This window comes from Myzus persicae, unplaced genomic scaffold, assembly GCF_001856785.1.
Source record: "Myzus persicae strain clone G006 unplaced genomic scaffold, MPER_G0061.0, whole genome shotgun sequence".
NCBI lineage: Eukaryota > Metazoa > Arthropoda > Insecta > Hemiptera > Aphididae > Myzus > Myzus persicae.
Window position 1 is genome coordinate 166,436 of NW_019100891.1, and position 27,186 is coordinate 193,621.

Here is a 27,186-nt window from a genome sequence, read left to right on the forward strand (position 1 = left end):
TGGAAATCTAAATCATTGAAAATATGGTATTTATAATTTACTAAGTAGGAATACATACTAAAAACTTCCAATAACCAGAATCGGATAAATAGATTATTGAAAAAATGGCAGTGAGCACACACGAACCACCCTTTGAATATACAATTTTACATTCTAATGACTGTAACATTTTTTCTACTAAATATTAACTTACGTTTTTGAATTAAATTCAGTATTGCATTTTTGAAGAGCACCTACCTGAAGCACTGAATTTATTTGGAAAGTTAAATCGGATAGTTTTTGATATGTACAAAATCTTAAAAAAATAAACGTGTTTATAATTGCAGATAATTATGTTATTTAACTATGAAAATAATTATATATTTTTTTTTCATAGAAATTATTTAAACATGAATTCACAGTTTATTTTTATAATAGCTAATGAAAATTTGGCAACAGTAAAAAGACACTTAATTAAAAAATGCATGTGCATTGTATGGGTTTGTTAAAATCTAATTTAGGAGATTTCATAAGCGTTCTACAAACATTTAATAATTATTCTCGTATTTTCATTATCTTATGAGCCATTGATTTTAAGAAAATACGTTTAAATGACGTAGTATAAGACGAACAATAGCTTATCTTTGAAAATTAATAATTTAATTTTGACTTTTGGTCATAATATTTTTGTATTATCTGATATATTATAAAATAAATTAAAGAACACAATAATAAAATAAATAAATATATTTATATTGTCAGTCAGAGTAAATCCTTTTTTTACATTGATTCAAAACGTATTTTATTGTTCAAAATATTTAACTAAGTTAATTAACCAACGGAGGTTAATATAATTAGGTAAACAAAGAAATGTATGATATGAATATACACAGTATTCGGAGTAGCGGTTTTAAGGAGTCGAGTTCGATAAGAGAAAAAACAGCTCTCCTATAATATAATGTAAAGTAAGAATTAAAGAATTGTATGTTGCTTAAGATCTTCTTATGATGTTATAAAATAGCATTGAGCTTTGCAATTTCATTTTACATTCCGAAAACAATAATGTTATAAAAAATTGAGAACAACGACAAGGACGATAGTGGTGGCATTTTCAGTTGTTATATTACTGTGTATAATATTATCAATTAAGTACAATAAAATACAATGGTAGTAAAGTGGAGAAATTTTTCTTAACCAAAAAAATCATTTTATAATCTGATTAAACCTATATGCCTTTTTTTTATTATTTAATTATAATAAGACTTTCCTAGTCTTTGTAGGCTATCTACATCTACAGAAATTTACAGAATCGGTAATTTTTGGCAATTTTAACATGATGATATTAATAATTAATAATACAACAGATATTCCTTAGTATTTTAGATGTACCGCTATTATAATATAATCATATAAGGCGTACATATACCTATTTACCTGATGAAGAGTTTACATTACAAAAATTTATGTAATATAATGTCATATGTTTATATGTATAGTAAATACTATTTATAAATATTTTCCATATAATTGGTAAACGGCTTAATATAAATAATAATGAAATATAATGAAATATAAATTATAGTTCATAATACCAAGTATAATATAAGTATATGTATATATTTCTATTTTAACGCATTAATTGTATCTATTATATAAAACGGATGCCTGCATATTATTTAAAGTAAATATTTTATATTACCCTACCAATAATAATATTGTTATGTGTACCTATACTGTATAATATAAATATACTTATTTTAATACCATATTTATGTTGTAATACATTGATAAGAATAATGAATCATATTCATAATATAATATTTTGAATTATAATCATTAATTGAGTTCATCTAACTGATCTTATATAATTTTAATATTAAATAAATGCGTAAAAAAAACAAATAAATAAAAGCTTAAAAAGGTTTTAATAAGAATTTAATTTCTTCCTTGTTAAAAACATTTGTTCAAAAATTAAATTTATTGATTAAATCATTTTTTCTTTGTGACCTTTTTTTAACATTTTATAATTGCTTTAAATTTTCTAGCAATTTTTTTGTATTATTTTTATACTTTTATTATTTTCAAGCTTAGAAAATTTAAAATAAACGGTTCACATTTCAGTTATTCTTATGATTGGTTATTTTTAATTTTTATATTATTTTAATTGAACAGATGTAGTGAACATTTGAATGGAAATACATCTAAATTAAGTTGAGGTGTAATTAGTTATTACGGTAATTAAGATACTTTATACGTTAATAATTAAATTAAGAAGAAATATTATTCAAAAATTCATTAATACATTATACATATTGTGAAGTAAAAAGTTTGGATGAATTATTTTCCTTTCTTTGGCTGTAGTGAATATTGTGGATGTTAAATTCTTGTATTATAAAACAAAGAAGCTGTGTGAGCTACTTGAATATGGTTATTTTATAAAAAGGCTTAAAGTATTAATTGCAATTTCCAATCGCAAAGTTTATGTAGTTTATGAAAGCTATGTCATCTTTTAAAGTTATAGTAGTATAAGTTTTAAAGTGCGAATACAAAATATTTTGAGTTAATTTAATCGTTGGCATATTAATGTTGACTAGAAATTATTGAAGCACTGAAGGATATTAATATTTTAGTTACGGGCTTTAACATCGTATACGTCTGTTATTGTTGTATTGATTTTTTAAATATTCAATCTTAAGCTTATGCTATACATATTTCCCCGTTTCGTCCTCTAAAATAACTTGCAAGAACAAGATAACACAACTGGACCACGATAAAATAACACATCATTTAGATAATAATTTTTAAAACCAACAAAATACTTCAATATGCATTTCATGAGAACAGCCTGAGTATTGCACATATTATTTGATCTATGTTTGTTACATGATTTAAAGGAATTTATAATTGTTGTATAATAACAAAAATATAATTTTATTTATCATTAAGGTAACATCAGAAATTAATAGAAATATTCAGTCTGCCGGTAATAACTCACGCTAATTCAAATATAACTGTATTCAAAACCTTTAACGTCAAGTTTAGAAGATACGAGATCCTATGCTAATCAAAATTACATAATTCGAAATGGTTTACCTGGTACTATCCTGGGTCCATTGGCCGTGACCAAACCAGTGCCGTACGTGACTTGCGACGGAGTGGCGTTCGAAGACACGATGCTGATCTGCTCGAGGTCGGCCGACTGGCCGTGGTGCAGCAGGCGCGTGCTGCTAGTGGACGTGGCGGGTTGCGCGTCCGCGGACTCGCGTCGGCCCGCGATGCTCTGCACCAGCCGCATGGTGGTAACACCAAGCGGCTGCGGCGTCGACGGCGAAGGTCAGCCGGGCTCGGCGCTGGTGCTGGTGGCGGTGGTGGTGGCTGCCAAGATGACGACCACCCCTTAGAAACAACAACAACAACGACGACGACGACGACCACGGTAGCGGTATCCCGGTGCGGATTCTGTGGCAGGACCGCGGTAGCTGCTGCAACAGTGGCGATGGCCGCTCCGACCGCTCGGAACGCATGATGACCGGCGCCCCGGCACGGCGGTATCACCACCGCCAACCATTGTTTGTACCACCGCCGCAGCCGGGCGCGATCATCTCGTCGTGGCACAGATCACGGGGCAAAGTCGCGATCACGACCGTTGGGCGCGGACGGGCCGGCGTGAGCGCGTCGTCACCGCCGTCGTATATTGTCACCGACGCCGCCCGCGCCCGCTCGTCCGCTCCCGCTCCCGTTCCGTTTCTCGGGTCGTCCGCAGGCTCTTCCTCTGCACCGGACACCGGGACTCTCAACTTCCGGTGGTTGCAAACGCCTTCAGTGCGGCGGACACGTCAACGCACGTCAGCCGACTGTGACTCAGGTGCTGGCAGTACCGTTTGCTGTGGTCCTAACCTGCAAATCAATGGATAAGTCGTTAATTTACGTATATTGTGTACACTGAGCTTGAACTGAGTGGTAACAAACTCTGGAACTTTAATAAATGGTAGCATTAATTGGCAGCCATTTTTTGGAGGAAGATAACATTGTTATATTTATGCCCAATGGTCATTCCTCCAAAAAAAATGGCGAATTCGTTTATAAGATTTCCCTATGATGCTTCTTGTATGATTCGGTGTTATTCTGCAGATTCATTTATCCTATGGTGATAACGTCTTAACCGCAGGTTTAATAATATCATCATGCGAAAGGCTGGCCGTTTGTCGTGTCGTGTACAAAAATTCAGCCCAACTTTAGACATTCTAGAGAGATCATGGTTAGTGAATGATAACGTGATTATAACGACCAACCCGATAAAAACCACATCTCACCACAGGCGGCTGGCTTAAGTGACACGTCGTCACGGTTTTTAGACCTATTTGATATTATATAGGTAATAATAATCGTTATTAAATGTATTGACTGAATGCACGAAACTTCGATCATTAAATGGCCATAGAGCATTGACGTCAAACGACAGGTATTTCGGTGGATACCAACCAAGCTAATAACGCGTTAATGGATAAAGTTGTAATGCTTTTATGAAAATACAATAACCGGATGAGTTATATTTATGATTACAGCCGACGGACTAAAAACAATGTGAAATTAAAACAAATAACTATTAACAACTTTCGACGTGGTGACAATTTTTTTATCAAATGTTCGGCGGTGGTTTTAATTAAACTAATCTCCATGCGAAAATATGATAAACTTTTTCTTTACAGTAACGTTTTTGCATATTATACGATACTATAATAGTAGTGATGTATTCTATTGTATTACAGACTACAGTGCAATGTTATTAATAGGTATTAGATAAGTACCAACTACCAAAAATAGCGAATAGATTTTTACTTCGATTACTTGTGAGAAAGGCTCCGTGACCCTCTTAATGTCAACCATTCGGTATGATGTCAGTTGGATAACACTGATCAATTTGTATTCTTACTGTGTCGTCTGGGAAATTAAACAATGGTGAAGACAATAGCACCGGTCCTGAGCGTTATCTTATTATAGATATTATTATACGTTCGAAATATATCGATAGCCGTTGAGCCGTTAAATGGCTGATTACGGAATAGATTACACAATTTTATACCAGAATAAAATAGAATGTCTATAAATTATTATTAGGCCTATGATAAAATACTTTATTGTTTTAATGATTATAATAGTTACTTAAATATACACCAAAGTCCAAAACCAACAAATACTATAATAAAAAAAATATGTACATTTTAAATCAAAGTATTTAATTTCTCATTATTAGTATTACGCAGTTATTTATTATTATTTTATTATTTTTTTCTATGATTATTATTTAAACAATTGTTAAACAGATGCAGATATACTTTGTGACAAAATATGACTGCAGTCAATTATGACATTATTCGATTACACGTTCTTTTACATAAAATAAATACAATTAATATTTAATACAATTTAGCAACGTATTCAAAATATGAATTAATTACTGCTTAGAGATTGGACCTTGTAAATGTATTATCTATTTAATAATTATTGTTTCTGAAATTGAATCAAATCTTTTTTTTTTTAAATATAATATTTATTTAATTTTAATTGTAATTTATTCTGAAAGAAGATAATGGGCCCCACTGAAAATGTTCATTTTTCAGTTAATATTCTTAATATACCTGTATTATGTATTCTTAAAAACGTGACTTTTTTAAAAATAAATAAAATAATTTTAAGACTGTTATAAGAATATAATAAGGTAATTTTTCTAAATAATCTGTTTATATTTAAAAACTAATCTAACTTGTGGTCAAAATACAAAATATTACAAAATATTACACTCACAGTGCAACTCTCTGCAACATGAGCAAAATTTACTCATTTTATTTTTTTTTAAAAATATGTAAGTATGTACAAAATAAAATGTTTTATATCATTTACGCTGAACCTGTAATATTAATTTAATGTATAAGATTTGTCAAAAATATTCAATTTTCACTCTGAAGTGAATAATATTCTCTTCTAGTAAAATACATTTTGTAATACTAGAGACGCCACGAAAACCTTTTATGATAAATGGATTTGTGAACAATTTTCCAATCTGTATTTGCCTTGGTTTTAAATTAAATTATCCACTCAAAATGTTATGTCCAATTGGTTTGAATTCGAACGTCATAACGTAAATGCAGAACAATTTGTTCAAAACTCTCTTAGCTGAATTTAAAAACCTGTGGATCGTAGTTCTCCAATAACTTGTGTATAGTAACGGAGTTTAAAAATGGAATATCTATGAACTGAATCATTTAAGACCAGGTACATCCCCTTGACGAATAAAATCAAGAATATCCCTGTTTTATGGCTAGGTTTAGGTATCAAGCCTGGAACTACTACAACTTACGACCTTTTACTTAGATTGTTTGTCCTGTAGAGTTCCAAAATACAAGTATCGAAACAACGTGTACACGTTTGGAAAACGGTGTTTTTTTTTGAAAATTTAATTAAAAATAATTTATTAGTTTATTACGAATATAAAAGTAAAAATCCAAAGAGTGTTTTTTTATAAATAATACACACTGAGTAACAAACTAAATTATGCACCTCATTTGTATCTTGTCAAATGGAGCAGATAGAATAATTATATATATATTTCATAATGGTACCATTTTTATATTCTGAAAAACATAACAATTTATTATTGAAATCAAATTTACCACATCTATTAGTTATTACACTAATCTACTCAATGACAAAGTGCATTCAAAATCTAATTACAGACGAGTTATATAATTTAAATTACGGTTAACATTAGGGTGACCGTCAGTCACCCTACACTCATCAGTAATACCTATTAACTAAAATTTGACATTTTTTTTAAAAATTACCTACATTTCAAAAACGTCCTTAAAGTAAAACAATAAAAACTCTTCTAAATTTTACTTTTGAACGTGTTTATAATTTAACAGACAAATACTAAAACAACATTCATCATCTACATATACAACAATACAGTAAATAATATATTTATTTATTAAATTGATGAAATATATTGCAATATTAAAAAGCAGTTTTAAAAAAACTTTTATTCATTGTGTTTCTGAATTTATCTTGCTCTGAATTTCTTTTCGATAACTGAATAATATTGCCCATGAATATAGTAATATAACTGTGAAGTGGATAAAATAATAAATTGTTTTTGTATTTAAAACTATACTATACGAAAAATAAATGATAATTAAATTAAAATAAAATACATACTTGTATAAACAATTATTAATATTACGGATAAAATTAAATTTCTTTGATTTTCTGGTGTCATGCGTGTCTCATTGAATGTACTAACTATTTCATTATAACCTCCCAATTGTTCGATTAACGGTTTAACTTTTGCTAATCCTTTAAAATTATTTGTTTTATTTTTTCCATTGGCGCTATGTTTAAATTCATACCATGAATTGTTTATTAGCCATAACGCATTTGGACATCTAGCTCCGATACAAATGTTCCTTTCAATATAATATTGTAACCTGTATTTTATCGTTTTAAATTTAATGCAAACTCAAAGACTTCTTACTTGTTTTGTTGAATAAATGACCAAATAACTAATACATTCCATAGTACAAAATAAACTGCCCAACATACCGTAGCCATAGAAATTAAATGTTGTAGTTCCTAAACAGATTTTTTTCCATCATTAAACGGATGAAAACATTTTTTAAATCATTTTTAGTTTACTTTGAAAGCTCCACGGAAAGCAATCGACCATATAATGATCATAGTAAAAATAAACATAAACATGATTATCCATGCCACTATAAACAAAAAATAATAATAACAGCGTTCATTAAAATATTGTATTATTGAAGCGGATATGTAATAGTATTTGGAGACAGTCTCAGACAAAATTTACTCATCACTGAAGCGATATCATAAAATGTATACTAAATAGTATTATTTATAAGAATATTCAACTGAACTATCTAGATAAGTGTATTTTAAAATAGCTTTAAAGAAATGTCAATAAATAGTTTTATTTTTGTTTTATCGGAAATAAATAAATGTTTCATACTTGGTTCTTCTATATCTAGAGACAATGCGTTAACTAGTAAAATACATACTGCAAAAGTCTGAAAAATATTTTTCAATTCCATGATTGAAGTCGTTGTAAAATGTATTAGAAACTACTTTCTTACTATAAACACTGAACTGAATGAAATGATACCAACTTGAAGGGTTATAATTCCGAAGGTATTTTTGAGATACCACATTATTTCAACTAAAATATAAAATAATCGACTTCAATAAATTGGTGTTGAGCTTCCGCAATCGATATCCAAAATTATAAATAAACCGAAGGACCTATTTAAAATAGGTCTTATTTTATGAAAAGACAATGAAAACTTAATTACATGGCACATGTTATTGACAATCGCTATGGAAACATTGAGTTACAATTCGACTTAATCAGTAAAATTTGAAGATAGTTTTTAGAAATCTGTCTCATCTCATTGTTACCCAACATAAATTAAATTCCAGTAACGACTCTAGTAGTATTTTCTTTGTTTATGTGACATATTCATCACCTTTGCCCTAATACATAAAGAATAATCATTCGATAAAATATTTCAATTCGTTTTTTTTATGTTAAATAACTGATAAAGCCAACATAATAGAAATTGGATTGGCGCCTTATTAAGTAATTTATTTTTATTTCAAACCATTAAATATAAAAACTGCCTCTCTATTGTCTCACTATTTGAAATCCACGAATTTAACGTCATTCAGTATTAAACAGTAGTTGCGTGTGTCCATGGGAAAAGTTGACGTGACTTAATTTGTCACAACGAAAATATATAGTTGCCATTATCCTTCCAAAAATACCGTGGAATACCGTTTGAAAGTAATTTATACGTCAATGTACCGAAATTGCCTATATACCACGCCGGCTAATAGATATATTATAGAAATATCGAGGATAACTTTCAATACAATTTGTAACTGTGACTATTAGGCTGCCAGCCATAATTTTCTTAAACTAATCAATATATTAGTTTAGAAGCCCAAGCCCCAAACCACAATGTTGCACATTTTAAGCTTAGAATATAATTTCTCTAATCTTAAACCATTATTGATGTAGTTTTATAAATTATTGTAACGATTACAAAAACCAGCTAATCTTATTAACATACACATTACAAAGATAAATAGCAAATAAACTAATTAATTGTATAAGTAAATTTGACGCACAGGGATGATCACAATTTAGGTTAATTTTTGTCAGTTAAGATTGTAAAATTCAAAGAATATATTAATATTATTTTAATTTGTTTTAGATTGAAAATACGACATAAGTTTTGTTTTTGTATATTTTAAAACATTTGTGAAAAATAAAAAAATAGTAAACTAAAAAATAAACTTAGAGAATTGACTCATCCGGAATGGTTGAATTCGTCCGTAAACCGTAGGAATTCACTCAAGTGTATTATACAATGATAAAATGTCGACTCATTATTATAAAATATTCTACAATCAATAATGTCTTATGTAAACACTGCATATTAGTATAATTATTAGTGAGTCGATAATCATAGAACTTCTTTTTTTCATTTCATAAAAACATCATGTTCAATTATTTTTAACATACAATTTTAGTTTGTATTTTTTTTTTATGTTTAAAAAATTAATTTAGGCACTCGTATTTGTGTAAAATCATTTTGGAAATGATTTTGACGTTATGAAATTTCAAATGTTTTAATTTGTTAAACCCAGTCTCTATAACTATTTTTGATTTATTTTAACAACGTGATAATATGTTATATGATACACTGCAGTGGCGAGTGCTCTATAGTTAGGAGAACTGAGGTATTACCTATGTGTTTTTAAAATTTTTATTTAGGATTATGATAGTTTAGATGATAATTGAAATTAATATATGATTCGGAACAAATTATTGCATTTATTGACAAATTTCATAAGTTTATCAAGTTCCTAATTAAGAATAACAAGTTACTATATTTTTAGTTATTTATTATTAAATTTATGTATATTTATACCATAGATATTTCAGTGTTTCATCAATTTTTTGGTTAAATGCATATTTGAAAATTTTTTAAATTTAATTGTTATTTTTAAAATACCGACGAATGTTCTCTTTTAAGTAAATCCATTTTAAATAAAGATTTTTAAAGCTATTATAAACATTTTTAGTTACATATTTCAGTTATTATAATAATTATTACCTATTATATTTTTTTTTATAAATAATATAGTACATATTTTTCACTCTGAAACCTTGGAAAATTATGTGATCAAAATTGAATTGATATGAGGTGATTGAGAAAATCAAAAAAATCGCCGAAGTCTCCAAACACATACACAGTCGTAAGTTCAATGACACTACGGGTTCGTTGATGTAACAGAAAATATTATATTACATAGATCTGTAGTTCCGTCTCTGTCCTGGTGCATAATAACAATCATATATTATACGCTACAATCGTGTTCACCAATGCATGATGGCAGATGATTGTCGACCACCATCGTCAATTGTCGACAATACGCAGGCAATAACGCATACACATTTGTCGGTTCGTATTGATTTCTCTTATTATGTTCGTAAATCACGTCAACGGGACGAAACCTTCTGCGGTGTAGGTGAACGTTAGCGGTTGCGATGGTGGCGGTGGCGGTGGCAACGATGACGATGACGACGACGACGACAAAATGGGTGACGGGGATCCTTTTAAAGCCACCAGAACCTACTTGAAAATTAATCAAAAGCTCGAATGGCTTCGAGTAAATGATGTAGACAAAACGGCTAATGACCAAACCGTTTTCTGGATAAAGTTAAACGTTCGGTGTGCAGGTCATTTTTCATTCAAGATTCTTTTAGCCTACAAACGCCAAAACGACTATATTCTACCACAGTAGTTATATATATTTAAAAAAAAAACACCTGGTTAAATACCCAACCAAAGTTTCCCCTTTCAAAGACTATGACGATAAAATCAACGTTTTTATCCAAAGTATTAAAATCAGTCTTTTTCTGGTAGTAATAATGCATCGTGTAACGCAGATAGGTTAGAAATTAGGTAGAATAATGCATAGGTGTTTTGTATACCAGGTACAATATTTTATATTTTACATTATCCAGGTGGCATTACGAAAAGAGAATGATTCATATTACTTTCCAATAATTATATGTTATGTTTTAACATTTAATTAAATAATTAAAAATAATTCTTAGGTTACTTAAGTACCAATTTACAATTTGTTTTTTTATTTCAAAATAGTAGTTATCTAATCTTATCTATATAAAACTGTACTATTATTGTTTTTGAAAAAATTAGCCATGTTTATAATTCTACTTGGGTAATAGGTATATTAGTATCGTTTAATGTACCAATCTATGTTTTTATGGGTTTTCAATTATCTTTCAACTTTCTCATACCGAATATGTTCGTGTACCTAATTAGTTCGGATAAATTATCATAGTTACCCGATATTATGGGTCTAGCTCACAATTAATAATTCTAATTTCCCAAAATCTTTTAATTCTTACATTATATTTTAATCATTAAACAACTATTATAAAACCAAAATAAGTGTATTATTAAAACATTTACAAACCTTATATTAAATACGAATGAGACATGTCTACAATATATGTATACACCAACACGGCATGCACGACTACGATATGTACGTACTTACATAATATATCAATAAAAATAAATTAATAAAAGCAAATTAAATTAAATGTGAACAGATTTTCTGTTTTTTTTTTTTTTGGGGGGGGGGGTCCGATATAGGGCGAGAATTTGAATTTTTCACTAAAAACCCGGGTGGTCACCCATCCTGGAAGTATCGACTCTAACGATAGTTGACAGCAGGACACATTATAATGACTGAGGCCAAACACCATGCCACACTCGCATTTGCACAAAAAACACTGGCATTTTTCTTTTTTATTATTTTTATTATAACCGTTTATAGTGGTGACAATAATAGATACCCAAAATAACATGTTTTATTCATTTTTAACATTTCGAAACCAGTCAGATCGGGATACTCAAGTTAAACTACATATTATTATGTTAAATATCCCAGGTTGTGCCAATATAAAACAAACTAACAAATAATAACCAAAATAGTTTTACATCTACGTTCGTATTTACTATAGAAATCATTTTAGTTTTAATCTGATATTCGTACCGTTCGTGTTTTATGATTTCATTTTTTTTTTTCGTTTAAAATATCCGGTCATAGAGATATAGGTACAATATCATATTTTCTGTATTAAAATGACCGACAGTGACGTGACACAGATCAAACCATCCCATTTGCGTTTCACGACACTGACACATATTATTATATTATAGTTCTAAACGTTCTCGCTTAAACTGCACACTTGTAAGAATAGTAATCCAAACGTCCCACTGCATAATATAATAATATACAATTTTAATATTTCTGTATATTACAACTTCAGGAGTTAGTTGAATCTAGGTCATTTATCAACGTTGAAATGTTGTTGGTCCGTTGGAATGACTTACACGCGCAGCGAAATGATTAATAGTGCAATCTAAGATTGTCTGTAAATAAGCATAACTTGTACATTAGTGGATATAATACAATATTTTACATATTATTGTTATTTGGTAACACAATAATTTATACAATTTTAAATAAAATGTTTGTAAGGGGGTGTAAAATCTAAAATTACGTCACACTGCGCTCGTACGGACTGAAAAATAATTTATTTCTGCAGGCGCAAAAAACGACGATGACACGTGCAAAATGGATTAAACTAAAGGTCCGAATAATGTTCCGTGCGCAGTCTACGTACAGAGAATGTCGTTTTAATAAAATATAGTGTTATATATATATATATTATGTATAGATCAATATTCTCGGCACTAGAAAACGTCATGCGTGAGAGTTGATGTTATTAATACCACCTATGCATGTATATAATATTGCTACGTCTAATATTATATTATATACATATAGTTTGCAAAATACGTCACCAAAGTGTAATAATATATTATTATTCGTGAACGGTGTCGGTGCGATTTCGCTAAAACCGTTCATACGCGAAGCGTATTCAAATGATATTATGACATTGCAGGAGTTGCTATACGATACTATTATAAAGCTGAGATTCTGGTGTTTTATTTTGTATATTTTTTATCATAACTATGGAAGAACGCGTATAAAGGTTAACGCATTACGACCCTTATATAGGTCGTTGAGTAGACAAAAAGTCTGGCAAGTTATATATATATATATATTTTTTTGTAGCAGGAAATTGGTATGAAACAGCAAAGTAACCGTATCATACGTACAGGAAACACAGGGATTATAATAATGTTATTTTCATTGTTTTTTATTGACTGGCATGTATTGCTATTATCTAGATAGGTATACCTTCCAATTTAGAACGAAAGCTTATAATATAAACAAATACATTTTTGATTGTATATTTTCAAAATTCAAATTGATCTCTATATTGTATCATTCCACTTCTCTAATGACGAAATAAAAAGAGATAAAAATATTAATTAAAAATTACATTACACAAGCAATTACAAATATTTTAGCTATATTTATTATGAAATTACCTTTTGATAATATATTTTATATTAAATGATGTACTATAACAAACGTAAAAAGGATTTCGGACTGAGTGTTAATTCAATTTCGACTAATCCACTATTATGGACGGGGATTACTTGGATCATAACATAAATCTACGAAAAAAAAAAATAAATGTCAGCTATTCATAAAGTCCACGGCTACGACTGTGCCATCAATTTTGTCTATAATCCCTAAGATATACTTTCAATACTGCAATGACGTCAGTTCAGCGTGCGTATTGGTCATTTTAACCCTTAATTTAATTTTGTATCAAAACTACCCTTTTTTTACAACTAGCTGGTTTCTCGTACCCATCGTTATCGTTCTATTTTCAAATTAATTTATGTATAAACGAAATAATTAGTTTAAAATTTCTGCAACAGTACAAGATACGAAATAGTATTATTAATTACGTTTTATTGTGTTCCCAAACAATACAATATTAATATTCCGAATTATTAAATGTAGACATTCAAATTCTGAATAAATAAAACGTTAAAATAATTTCCACATATTATAATAGATGTTATTTTTTTGGTTAATGATGTAGAATACAAAGTATTGCTTTTAAAAACGAAAATAATGATTAAGTGTTTTCATTATTTTAATTCGAAGTAGAGATTCAAAGGGCTAGTAAAAGAAAAGAAGCGGGCTAGTAGAAAACAGTTTGGATGTACACTGAGCATCGAGTGTACCTCGTCATTGAGTAGGTCACTATAATTATGGACGAGTTGAATTTTAATTCAACGATAAATCATTGCATACGAAAAACAAGAGCGTCAGCCTTCACCTTTCACAAATATCTAGGTCATTTTCCGAAAAATTGCATTTATTATATTATATTACAATAGTTGATACGGTCCTGGATTGTAGTCGTTTGTTATCGAACGTCTACCGCCGACCAATATATATATATATATATAATATTTTTCTCTACGACTGTCAGTCCACGACAGCCGATACTGATTCAGTATCCTGCGCGTCTACCTATGACGGGGGGAGATCCTGGAGGTGTCACATGACTGCCATCATGGGCCAGTTAGATATCGGACGATTCATGTGTTGGATTTTCTTTTCACGTCATTCGATCCTCCAAATTACAGGTCGGGTGTGTCTTATTATTCTGGATAAGACACATCATTTTGTGACATGTATAACTTATACATATACATATATAATTGATTTTAATCTTTCGTGATTATAATATTATAGTATTATAGTATGCCTGTGTTTAACCCTTGTTTCAATATATGTATATAGTATAACCATTAAACAGAGAGACTTGGTAAATCGTTTAATAAACATAAATATCGTGTCGCTTCCGTTCACTACCAAGACCACTAATCAGAACAGACCGTGTCAATGCTGCGTCACAGTACCTAGATATTGATGTCATATAATATTATTGTTATAGACTTTTGAGTCTTTACTGGCTTACTGAAGAACGGCGAGAATATAGGTCCGCGGTGAAAATAAGCAATAGCTTGATATTAGTTTAAATATTTCTAAAATATCATTATGTATAGTAAAATATATAATATAGGTAAGTAAAAGTTTCAAGTTCCCATGAATAATATTTTTGGGCTACAGCAAAATAACTAAAATCGTTATTATACGTTTGAATAACCAAGTTTGTCAACGCAATTTGAACATCAAATGTGTAAAAAGAAAAACGAGCATAAATATTTTATATATTTTTGTGTTTTAGAGAGAACGATGAACTTTTTATTATTTTCAAACTTTAGCTGTACATAAATAAATATATGTCTACATTTTTTTAACTATCCAAAATAATTTGTAAATATTTGTGATTCTTGGACAATATGCACTTTAAATACATTTTAATTTATGCGTATAAGAGCAACATAATATGTGGCAATTATAATAAAAAGACACAAAAAATAAAACAAATTATTGTTGTAAAATCAATACCACCATCTCTATAAGTTCAGAATCTATAGTTAAACTGCATTTAACTAACAGTGATTCATTTTTTTATAACTATAAGATTAATCTCACGTTTTTTTATATTAACTTAACTTCGTTTCTCAAACTTGCTGAAAAAGTGGTAAATGAGTAGTCGTTAAACACCAATGAATTAATCTATAGATGTATAAACAGTAGAATTTCTTGTAAAATCAATACAATCATCGCTTCAATCATAATCTCAAACCATCGATCAATTAAAAATCATGTATTTTTTTTATTTTTGAAAAAAATTGATTCGTTCAACCGACAATATGTGAGTTGTGGCTTAAAATTCATAACATTTTTACTTTTGGTAATCCTGTTAAATCTATTATTTTCAGTCTCGAAGGGCTCGACAGACTAATCCTTTTTAAATGTTTTTTCGCATTGAGCGATCAATTTAAAGACCACAACAATGTTTTTGACATTTGTTTTTTAGAAGTTACTCGTAATTTACACTATATCTATAGCCGTATATTATGCGAAAACACATACTATGTATTTATGATTTCATATAAAATTTTACATACTAATATACATATACCATTGTAGACTGTAGTTCATGCAGCTGTATGTTTCACAATATAATGTATTATACTGTGTATCAGAAATGTCACCATAAATCCGTTACGATAATTGCAACTGCAGCCAGCCAGCAAGTAGATAAGTAATAATATTATAGTTTGCAATGCTCAATACAAACTAAATTGTTGTATAGAAACTATTCTGTAAAAGTATAAACATGTTATTTAATGCTATCCGTAATACGCGTATACAATTATACGCACAATAATAGGATTTCTTTGAATTCTTTTATTTATTTTTTTATTTTTTTAACGATAACTTTATCCTCTACAGAATTATTTTACGGCAAGTCCACACAAACAAGATAGTATTACTAGTTTAGTTTCCGGTATAGGTACCTATAATATATAAGTTTAGCAATAACGCAATTCAAAACATGTAAAATAAAAAACTTTTATTCATTACAATAATATACTTTCAAGTTTGAATGTGCTTTGGTCGAGTTCATCGATCTGCGCAGAGCTATAATAATAAAAATACCAATCTAAACTTACATTTCGAAAAAGAAACGTAGGTACCTACTTTACGATTTTAGAATGCTTGAAAAAATAATTACTAATTTTTTTAAAAAAAGTTTAGAAACACCTTACATAAGTTATTTATTCGTTTTTAATTTTCCTTCGTTTGTTATGAAATTATTTTATGTTGAAATATACAATTATATTATATCCATTCACGAGCAATTACATCATAGGATATACTTTTCACGCCTCTTGTTTGCGTTTACAATAATATTGTGTTTAAAAATTTCATACACCGGAGGCTTAAAAAACGTTATGTACATCAAAATACGATTGAAAATCGAACTGAATGACGGGAATACGGAATACGAAACATTTCAATTATAGAAATTTAAAACGATTAACAGACAACAAAATATCACCAAACCTCAACATTGTAACACAATCAACAATAATGTTTAACAATTTATTTATTATTAATTCACTCTTTTATATAATTAGATTTATTTAGATCTCTTTATTTAAATTTATCTGTTATAAGGAAAATAGGTTATAGACATAGGTCAGTACCTAAGTTCAATGATATTTTTAAGAAGTTTTATGACTTATAAAATATTATTAGAATTATTATGCTGAATAGGTAAAGGCTAAATCCCTGTACCTGAAAAAATGTTAAAAGCTCCTTCAAATAATACTTAATTTTTTTATTAAACTTATTCAATATTATTGTATAGAAGGCCTCCAGTTCTCCCTCCCCAAATCTAAAACTCTATTTCCGTCTATGATTGCAGTATTCGATTATTAAATTCAAATGGTATAAGAGCCCTGTTAACAATTTCCAATAATTGCCAATGTCACATTCGTATTGTGTAAACGTTCACGATTAATAATATATGAGGTACATTCATTTGAGCTAATGAAAACCTGCATCTGCCTTTCAAGTTGGTTTGAAATTCATCGACCAACTTTGTACTACACACCACGGAGCACAGAGTCATAATAATAAACGGTTAACTTTGTCAACACGTAATAATTATATTATAGTTCTAACGTTTATGTGCAGATTCGAATAAACGCAATGCGCATTTCGTTTACACACACAGTTTTTAAATTTTTGAATCCGTGAATTCTCTGTTATACTAAATTAGTGAATTAAAAAATCGATAATAGGTATTATCATTTTTGCAGTGCATAACCTATAATATAAGCACTACCTACATACCTTTATTATATGTATATTGTACATAATGTAAATACCACAGTGATTGGCATATTAAAGTATGTGGATAACAATATTATCAAAGGTCAATTTTCCAATGACGTTGAAAGTGATATTAATATTATAAATCAATTTCCACACCTATAAAGATACAAGAAAGTGTGATAAATACACCCAGAGGGGTATACATATTGTGTAAAAGTCAATGTATATTAACTACATTTATATAGGTTATTACTTATTTTTTAGTTTTTGATATTTATATTTTGATGAATATTATTTTCTATGAACTGTGAAGTTGTTATATACACTACTTTGAACTTTATAGATTCTATCACCCAAATTGAAATGTAATATTAAATGTGGAGCTACCTTATTATAGTTAAGCCACATTATACTGATAGTAGAAATACCCAATCGTTTTACTAAGCTAACCAATTTTCGATGAATAAAATTAACTTATTATAACCATAACCAATATATGCGTAGTTTCAAAGGTACTGCAGGGGCACGTTTTGGGTAAAAAAACGTCGCTTGATCAGTTCGGACTGCATTTGAGTAGCCGGTGTACCGGAACCGGAAGTGCTTAGATTACGGTTAGGTCATCAAACGCTTTCTATAGAACACTCAATATCGTAACAACGCTCCCCAAATGTCGTAATCATATTTTCACTATAATATACAGAAAAAATTGGTTTTTTCTTGAGTTTAGAATTATCAACATTACAAAGTAGGTATATGTAAGTTATAAGTAAACGACTTCAGCGTGTTCTCATGTATCGTACGCCACTACATAAATTATCGTAATATTACAGGGCATCGTGTATGGATTTTCCATCAGCGGGCAGTATTCAGTCACGACTGTGGCTATCATTTATTCATTCAATAGTACGCACCTTGTGTTACTTCGAAACGTGTGCACGTGTGTGATATTATTAAGTTATTTTACGTGAACGAATATAGGGGAAAAGAACCAAACCCAAAGATAATATAAATACTGCATACCAAGATACAATCCCCAAAAGTTTTACGAACAATTTAGTAGGTATGTCGTGACGCGAGTCTTTGCATTTTTCAATGTTTTTTTTCTTCAGAATATTCGGATTTATTACCTTTAAAATATTTACCTGGAGCTACTAAAATATGTAGCGAAATTTCAGCTCTTGAGAACTTGTATAATGTATATAATTTCAGTTAATTGTTAATTATTGTGCACCCATATATGGCTGGTTCAATATTCAAATTAAAAGATTCTTGTAAATAATCAAGTGGCGATTGGTTATACTGTGATGTGCTTTTTTTTCCGATGACATTTTTTGAGCAGTAAAAATGCTTAAATTCTACACTTTGAAAGTAAATAAAAGGTATTTACATGCAGTTTATATTATGATAACCAAATAGTTCAATGTAATAATTAAAATATAATAAAAATTGTACTCTCTGTACGAAAATAACTATTATAAATATTCGTTTTGAGATAAGAGTTATTCTTTTATTTCAGTTTTAGAAAATTCGTTTTAAATGAAAAAAAAAATAAAAAATACGGAAATTGAAACGTTAATGTTGTTGTAATAACACATCATTGAAATAACTATTGCTTATAGTCATTATTTATATTTTGTGAGTACCTTTTATCTCGGCCACGTTTTACATGAGTAAACTTGGTTGACGAGTTTAAAGTTTAAACGTATTTTTGACGCTTTGGTGTGAACATCAGCAGTGCTCTGTAAAAAGATTTCATTGACCTGTCAATCTTTCGTTTACCATGATATAAAATATTTTTATTTTTATTTTTAAGACTCGCTGGGGTAGTATAAGAGTTATGTCATAAATTTCCGTCAATCTAAACATCACATATAAACGAGTAACCATCCAAATACCTAATCCAACACCAAGTGTGAAATTAAATGGTCAGCCGAACTTAATTCGTCTTTGATTTGTACGCGAATATAAATTATAGTTACGTTTTAAATGGCAGCACGAATTGCGGTGCGTTAATAGTAGGTATATATCATAGTAATTAAACTATTTAAGTTTCGCCCAAAACTTTACAAATGATTCCGGTGAGATTTCAACACATCGAACCCAACGTTGGAGAACATAATTTTCAGCGATACAATTTGAGTTTTCAATTTAAAAAGATATCATCATATATTATTATGCATTTTTGTTGTACAAATATTTGTCATTATGACATAACATATCATATTTGTCTTCTAATAGTTAAATTCCTGCAGTGGTTGAAGACAAATGGGCTTCTTGAAACGTGCGCAAATCTTATAACAAACCAAAATTGAATAACGATCAGTACCAGGACGTTAAATTTAAATGGATAAGGTTACATTCTTGTATATAATTTACACACACACACATATATATATATATACATTATACACACGCATTATTTGTATACATTGTGCATTCGTTCAAGAACTATCGATTGTTGTAGGCGACCCGAATAAACCCACACAATATTCACCAAAAAATATTATGGTAAGATTGGCAGATTGACGCGAAACAAATTGCAAGCGTCTATTACCTGTTACCTGTCATTTTCGTTTGCGGTTATGTAGAAATGTCGGCTAGGTAAACAGCCCTGGTACACAAAATATGTATAATCAGGTACTATATTCACTCAGTGTATAGAGGAAGAAACGTCGATGTCTAAAATGCCTTTCTCATAAATTCTAATACCGTTTGAAAACCTTGCTCTCACAATAATTCTCCTCTCCGTGCAAATTATAAACCTGAAAGTAACCTTCCATTAATACGACAAACACGCGCTTATACAACGTTAACAAACCCTTTAACCTTTATCCGAGTTTGCGAGAAATAGTAATTTTACAGGCTCGCACACAACGCTCTTCGGTTCGTTGGTTTTATTTACATTTATTATTGCAAGACTGCACCCGACGAACCACTCACACACGCGAACACGAATTTCCGGTCCTAGTTTTCTTCTACTCCTTGTTATTATTATTATTATTATTATTGTTATTATTACCGTCTGAATCGACCACCAGAGAGAGAAGAAAATACGATGACGGTAGTACACGCGCGAGTCTGAAACGAGAAAAACCACAAAACCACACCGCCGCTCGTCTACAACACTGGCTGTCTACGTCGCGAGTACCTTCATATACGACGTATAATATTATTATATTAGACACGTTTTGAATACAAAACGTTTCGTGTACATATGGTAGCGGCGAGTGTCCTCGAAAGGATTGGACAAATGGTGTGGGTGGGTGTATGTGAGTGTGTGTGTGGTGTGTGTGTGTGTGTATTGCATAGGTACCTACGTGGTGACTGGCGAGAAGTTCGGGTAAACGGGGTCGTCTTCCGAGAGAGTAGTCTTCGCCACACCGCAGTATGTCTGAAGGGTTATTATCGATTTCGTTTCGTCGTCGTCGTCGTTGTCGTCGTCGTCGCCGCCGCCGCCACTCCTCGCCCCGCACACCGCACCATAATAATAAACGGACCACCGTCCAGCTCACACGAGCACACGCAATCACTATACAGCAGGGGCCTCCCCGAGACTAATTAATTTCATGTTTGTGTGTGTGTGTGTGTGTGTTCGTAATTTCCCAAAAATACATGTGCCGTTATCTCTACGCTGTGATAACAATGCGACGAGCGAACACTTGACGTAGATATTTACCCGACAAAAAATATAATTATAATAACCCGGACGTCCGCCGCACTGGTTTATAATATATGCTGTACACGGTATAATATTATTATGAGTGTCGACTGGGGCATTTGAGTATTTTCCTTTTGAATTAGTAATACGCACCCTCTCCCGTATCTTCTGCCTGCACGTACGGTAATATAATATTATAAGCATACGTTTTGTACGAGTGTGTACCATAATAATATGGATGTACTAATAACATTGATGTACCACTGTAGCGTGTATCTGATGTACAAAAATAATAATAACAGTTATGAAGCGATAAAATGTGGTTAACGTAGACAATCAACATAATATTTTATGGATAGTACTTAATATATCGATGAAAAATAATTAGCTTAATATGGTATTTTTTTTAGTTACAAAAAAACAATATTATATATTATTTAGATACATGCGTCGGGTTTTTCGAAAAGATGGGAAAATACAAGTAAAAATATAGATTAAATGTATATTTTTTACCTTAGAAAATACATTATTATCTTAACAACACTATAACATAATTAGTTTTGGTTTTTATTTATTGATAGCCTCATTTAAAGCGGTAAGTGATTTTAATAACTTTTATTTTTTAATCAGTTATTTATATTATAATTTGAAACTGTGTTTATCAAATTTGTATCTGTTATATATTTAATATAATATAAATATTCCAATTACTCATGTTTATTATTATAAATTGGCAATCAGCAAAGTTATCCTTACGTGTTTTTAAGTGATTTATAATAATTCAAAATATGCATGATATTATACAACGTTAAAGTATATTGAAGTGTGGTACTGGTATAGATACAAATTATAAAATGTATTCATTTTGCTCCCCATACAAAAATAATTGACACTCTTTAAGTCACTTGACTAAAGTGTAGTGTGTCGGTTATTTACCATAAATTCATATTAAGTGCATCGACCTACTGGTACTGAAATAATGTCTCTTGCAATAAAAACAAAACAGTTATAAATATTATAATTAGCAGTATTTATAAAAACGGTGTTTTGGATGTAATTACATTTGTTTAGTCTATTAAAAATTGATCATAATTAACTATTATACTTAACAATTACAATGATTCATGCCATTTAATATCAAAAGGTAGATTTTGAAACAATTAATAAATTAATTAAAATTTTAAAATTTTTAATAATTTATTATGAAACGTTACTTAAATTATAGGTATTACATAAGTTGGATGTTATAATTGATTTACACAATAAACACCATAAAATACTATATAATTGTAATATTAATACCTTGTGCATTGCAAAACATAAATTAAAAATAATTAATAATATTTATACTATTTTATGCTTTTTGTAAATAATCGATTGTAAAAATAGTTATTAAATTATATTATTTAGATAATTATAAATATAATTATTACATACAACTTTAGTTTACTAATATTTATAATAATATAAAATTGTATAACATCGTGAAATTATTTGTTTCAAAATTATTGAAGTAAGCAGAACTTTAAAATAATTTATTGAAAATATAGAAATAAATACACAAGGTTATATAAAGGGAAGATATAGCATAAATTGCAGATTAGTGAGGCATGACTAAAAACAAATATTCTGTATCTTAGTTGATGCAGTAAATGAAAAATAGCTTAGGAGCGATAGAAACGACGTGCGTGCGTGTGTGTGTGTGTGTTTGTGTGTGTGTGATTATAATAAAAAGAATATAAAAAATAAATATCAAATGGCTGAGAACATTATTGGAATACAATACAAGATAGATCGAGAGAAGTGTCAGATGAGAAAAATAGAATTATGAAAGGGAATGAAAAATGAAAATAAAAAGTTGGTGACTTAAAAAAGTATTCCGGTGGGGTTTAGTAGCAACCAAACGAAGGAAACATAGTTTGAGGCCAACACACGAGACCAAAATAACTCGTGGGTGTGTGAAAACTACAAGTATAAAGAATTAAGTTTAAGTTTAGCTAGACAGACAACGATGGTGTTGGTGTAATGGAGAACATTTTTAAGTCGAGCAGCAACACCGATGTAGTGAAATAAAAATGAATTTGGAATTTTTAACCAACGATTTCTACAAGCAAATAAAATATAGGTATTGATGACAACCGAAACAGTTAATTGGTTGAAAACAGCATTTTATAAATTTTGAGTTGCATATCTACCAAAATAATAAATATTGGATGAGAATAAGTGTGATAAGGGGATAATCTAAGTATTATTAATATGTTGAACCCGCAGAGTCATTTATGTGATTATATCAGTATCAGTATAAGTATCATACACATATAAGTACACAATATATTATAAATGAATCTAGTGAATACGATTTCATTGTATTAGATTGGATTCCAATCTGGGCAAAACCAAGTACATTTGATAATTCAAGGAGCGTAGTTAGACAGTGTTCTGTACATTGATAATAAATACCACAAGACTTTAAGATAAGAAATATAATCTATAGCCATAAATTCTAGTTATACTATCAAGTATAGAAAAAGTACCTACACAATTTTATACGAAAAGTAATGAATGTAAATCCAGTTAAAATAAATTTAGACCGTTTAAAGAATAATATAGTTATTTTCATACAAATGATTTTCGACTCGATGATTTTGTAATACAATACTATCTCGCGTTTAAAAATTGTTAAAAAATTATTATATTGTCATAAGTTAATGAATACATTTGAAAAATTACATTTTCGTGTTGTATTCATATACATACATACTCGATCTGCCAATCAAAAATGTGTTTTGATCAATAGTAACATTATTTTTTTAAGCTTACCAGTCAACCTTGTGCACTTTGGACTTTCAACAAGCAGAATCGTATTTTTTATAAAGTACAGAAACATTACATGTAGTTGTAGTTTACCATAGCCTCCTATAACGGTAATTTTATCTCAAACAGTGGATAGATTAGAGGAGCTGTTCTCAAACTTTTTTTCGCTTACCACTCTTGTCTATTATTAAATTGTTGCTCAACACTTATATCTGTTTGTATGTTCAAACACAATTAAAAATATTCATTTGTTTACTCTTCGTTCTACCACTTTGTAGCCTTTCACGTACCGTCATGTAGTCTTCGGCATACCACTAGTGATACGTGTACCATAGTTTGAGAACCGCTGGATTAGAGAGGTTAAACCACCCATATCCAAAGTTTTAACATTCGATGTTGCACATCCCCGATGCTACTATATTTCATTAGCTCAATCGGTCCAATATAATAACAATATATCTCCCTTGAAGTTTTGTAAAGAATCTATAATTAATGTTTGTAATTTTAAATTTTATAAATTTTATTAATTAGTAAATAATTGAGTTAATTTACTTATAACAGCTAAGCTGTGAACAATAATACTGTGAGTATAACAAAAGCTACTTTGATCTATAAATAATAGTTATTAGGCCATAATAGGTATTGATAATTTCGTTGACAATTTGTTTAATTGTCAATTTTTTACGTGAAGTTCTAAAACTTATTAGTTAATGCATGTAAATGAAACACTATAGTACCTAATTGTATAATTAATGAACATTATTACATGTTTCGAAACCTTCTGGCGTACTAATTACATACCATCTTTAAAAATTGGATAACTTTATTTCTGAGCGTTAAAATGATATAGAACAAAAACCAAACACCACAATCGAATCTAATTGGAAGAAAATAAATATGTATTATACATTTATCGATAAAGTGATGCGATTACCACGTGCAAGGCATTTTAACCAGGGTCCTAACTTTTGAAGACAACTACTATTTTCGTGGCACATCCGAGATCAGTTGCAAACAAGAGTTCTATGCACGAACTACAGTCAACTCATATAAGTAACTCAAACATTAATATCTTGAATACAAAAAAATCTCCTCCGAGTATTTGGATGACTCCACTTTGAATAGTTTTTCGGATCTGAAAATGTCAGAGTATAAACTAAAAATAAAAATATTTTACCATCCAACAGCTACTTCAGAGATTTGGCATTAGGCAATACATTGTATTCAATATGGAAATTGAAGAACTGACAGAATTTTGTTTTGTCATTTAATTTCGAAAAAAATGAATTCAATATCTATGACGTTGAAGATTTTCTTGTGCTCATCACGGAAACAAAATGTTTTCTGGTCAAATACAGTTGCGGATGCAGAGTTACTGAGGAGACGGAAATACACAATGGTGAGATTGGACAAAAAAAACAAGGAGGCGATGAAGGCGGACAGTAAGATATAAGCAAAACTCCCATATAGTCATTGGTGAGTGTATATATTCATATTACCTATATATGTCTTTATATGTACATTATAGTGTATACGTATATGTCTTTATCATATGTTTTGTTCGACCGTCCGGGGGCTATGACGGCTGTAATGTGTAAATACGACAACAATACCTGTCAAGTTGTCTGGAACAAAAAAAAAATTTATTCCACTTAATGTGAAATTCAGGCCGTATTGTGTAACGGGTATAAATGGAAAATTATCAACGTGTTATGATAAGAGAAGGGTAGAATATTATATGGCAGACGAGTGTTCATTAAAATATCAGATATGCAATTCGATTTATGTTTATTTAATTAGTTGGTAGTTTTAAGTGGCTTTTAATAATAATAAATTAAAATAATCCAAACTTTATATACCTACTGGATTGGTTACCAGGTACGGAAAACTCGTATTGTACTTGCAAAGATCAATAAATATCTGTAACTAATACATAAACACGATGTTAAATAATAAATTTAATTCTATTTGAATTCGGTTTTTTCATCATTTCCCATATTTCTTCAGTAGTAATAACTTGTTTATACATTTTGAATAACTAAATATATTGTATTTATATTCATTTGTGAAATATACATACTTTAATAAATTGTGAGTGGAGCGATGAATGTATATGTTTTACAGTGGTGTGTTTTTTTTGTTTGATGTCACCTTTTGGAACAGTAATATTGCTTTAACCGTCAACTTTGGGATAGAAGGTTTTCTGGTAGCATATTGGATCTAACCATCGGGCAACGCAAAATAAAAAAAAAAAAGGATATGTGTCTCTCTGCCAGAGTAAGCGTCAAAAGTACCTTATCATTGATGGCTAAGGTGGTCATTGAAATGAAAGTATTAAATTTGAATTCAGTCCACACCGTAAAATAACAATATCTTCTAAATAGGTTTTTGATATTTTATTGTAATTTAAAATTACTCATCGTAGAAAAATAAGACTTTTACTTAAATTATTAATTTCCAGACACAATGATCATTTTAAATATTCAGGCAAAGTTGAAGCTATTTATAGGCATTTTAAATGTTTAGATTTAATATTATAAAATTATTTTAGTTGGCAAAATATTGTAATGTAATTGACTTTAAGTTGTAACTAGCCATTAAAATCATTTAATCAAGTACAGTTATAATTAATGATTAATTAATTATTTTAATGAGTTATCAATAAATTAAATCAATAATTATTTTGTGTTTTTATTAGAAAAATTAAACTCACAATCGCGTAATAAAATAATACATGATTTCTTTTATATGTCTACAGATACTTTAAGGTTGGAGGCAAAAAAATATTTTTAAGTTACCTAACATATATAACACAATAATAATTAATACATGAAATAAGTTGCATTTTAAAATAAAGGTTTATAATGTCGGTCTATCAATATTTAGTTATTGTTAAATATTGATTGTCACGCATTAAAACA

At 29.5% G+C, this 27,186-nt stretch overlaps 2 protein-coding genes across 3 annotated transcripts in view; both read right to left on the reverse strand.

The window, feature by feature from the left end:
* The window catches only part of LOC111026605 (cyclic nucleotide-gated cation channel alpha-3), a 112,305-nt gene that overhangs the window by 59,677 nt on the left and 25,442 nt on the right, over window positions 1-27,186 (reverse strand). Inside the window, exons 2-3 of one of the 2 annotated variants that reach the window (XM_022304708.1) lie at window positions 19,437-19,532; window positions 3,073-3,876 (exon numbers count right to left, since the gene is read on the reverse strand). In XM_022304708.1, coding sequence (XP_022160400.1) covers window positions 3,073-3,274 — 202 coding nt within the window. In that variant the 5' untranslated portion in view covers window positions 3,275-3,876; window positions 19,437-19,532. The remainder of the gene's footprint in view (window positions 1-3,072; window positions 3,877-19,436; window positions 19,533-27,186) is intronic. The other variant, XM_022304707.1, reaches the window with a different exon arrangement.
* Window positions 7,023-8,204, reverse strand: LOC111026607. The gene is made up of 6 exons (XM_022304711.1): window positions 8,130-8,204; window positions 8,006-8,063; window positions 7,672-7,748; window positions 7,511-7,608; window positions 7,195-7,442; window positions 7,023-7,102 (listed from the first exon to the last, which is right to left on the reverse strand). The coding sequence occupies exons 1-6, from the start codon at window positions 8,202-8,204 to the stop codon at window positions 7,023-7,025; spliced, it is 636 nt and encodes a 211-aa protein (XP_022160403.1).

Bases quoted from the DNA above. Each gene is read 5' to 3' on its own strand.
- LOC111026607 (XM_022304711.1), bottom strand. From the start codon at position 8,204: ATGTGGTATCTCAAAAATACCTTCGGAATTATAACCCTTCAAGTTGGT. The intron at 8,064-8,129 runs GTAAGAAAGTAG...AATATTTTTCAG, and splicing joins CATTCAGTTCAGTGTTTATA to ACTTTTGCAGTATGTATTTT. The intron at 7,103-7,194 runs GTATGTATTTTA...TCCACTTCACAG, and splicing joins ATTAATAATTGTTTATACAA to TTATATTACTATATTCATGG.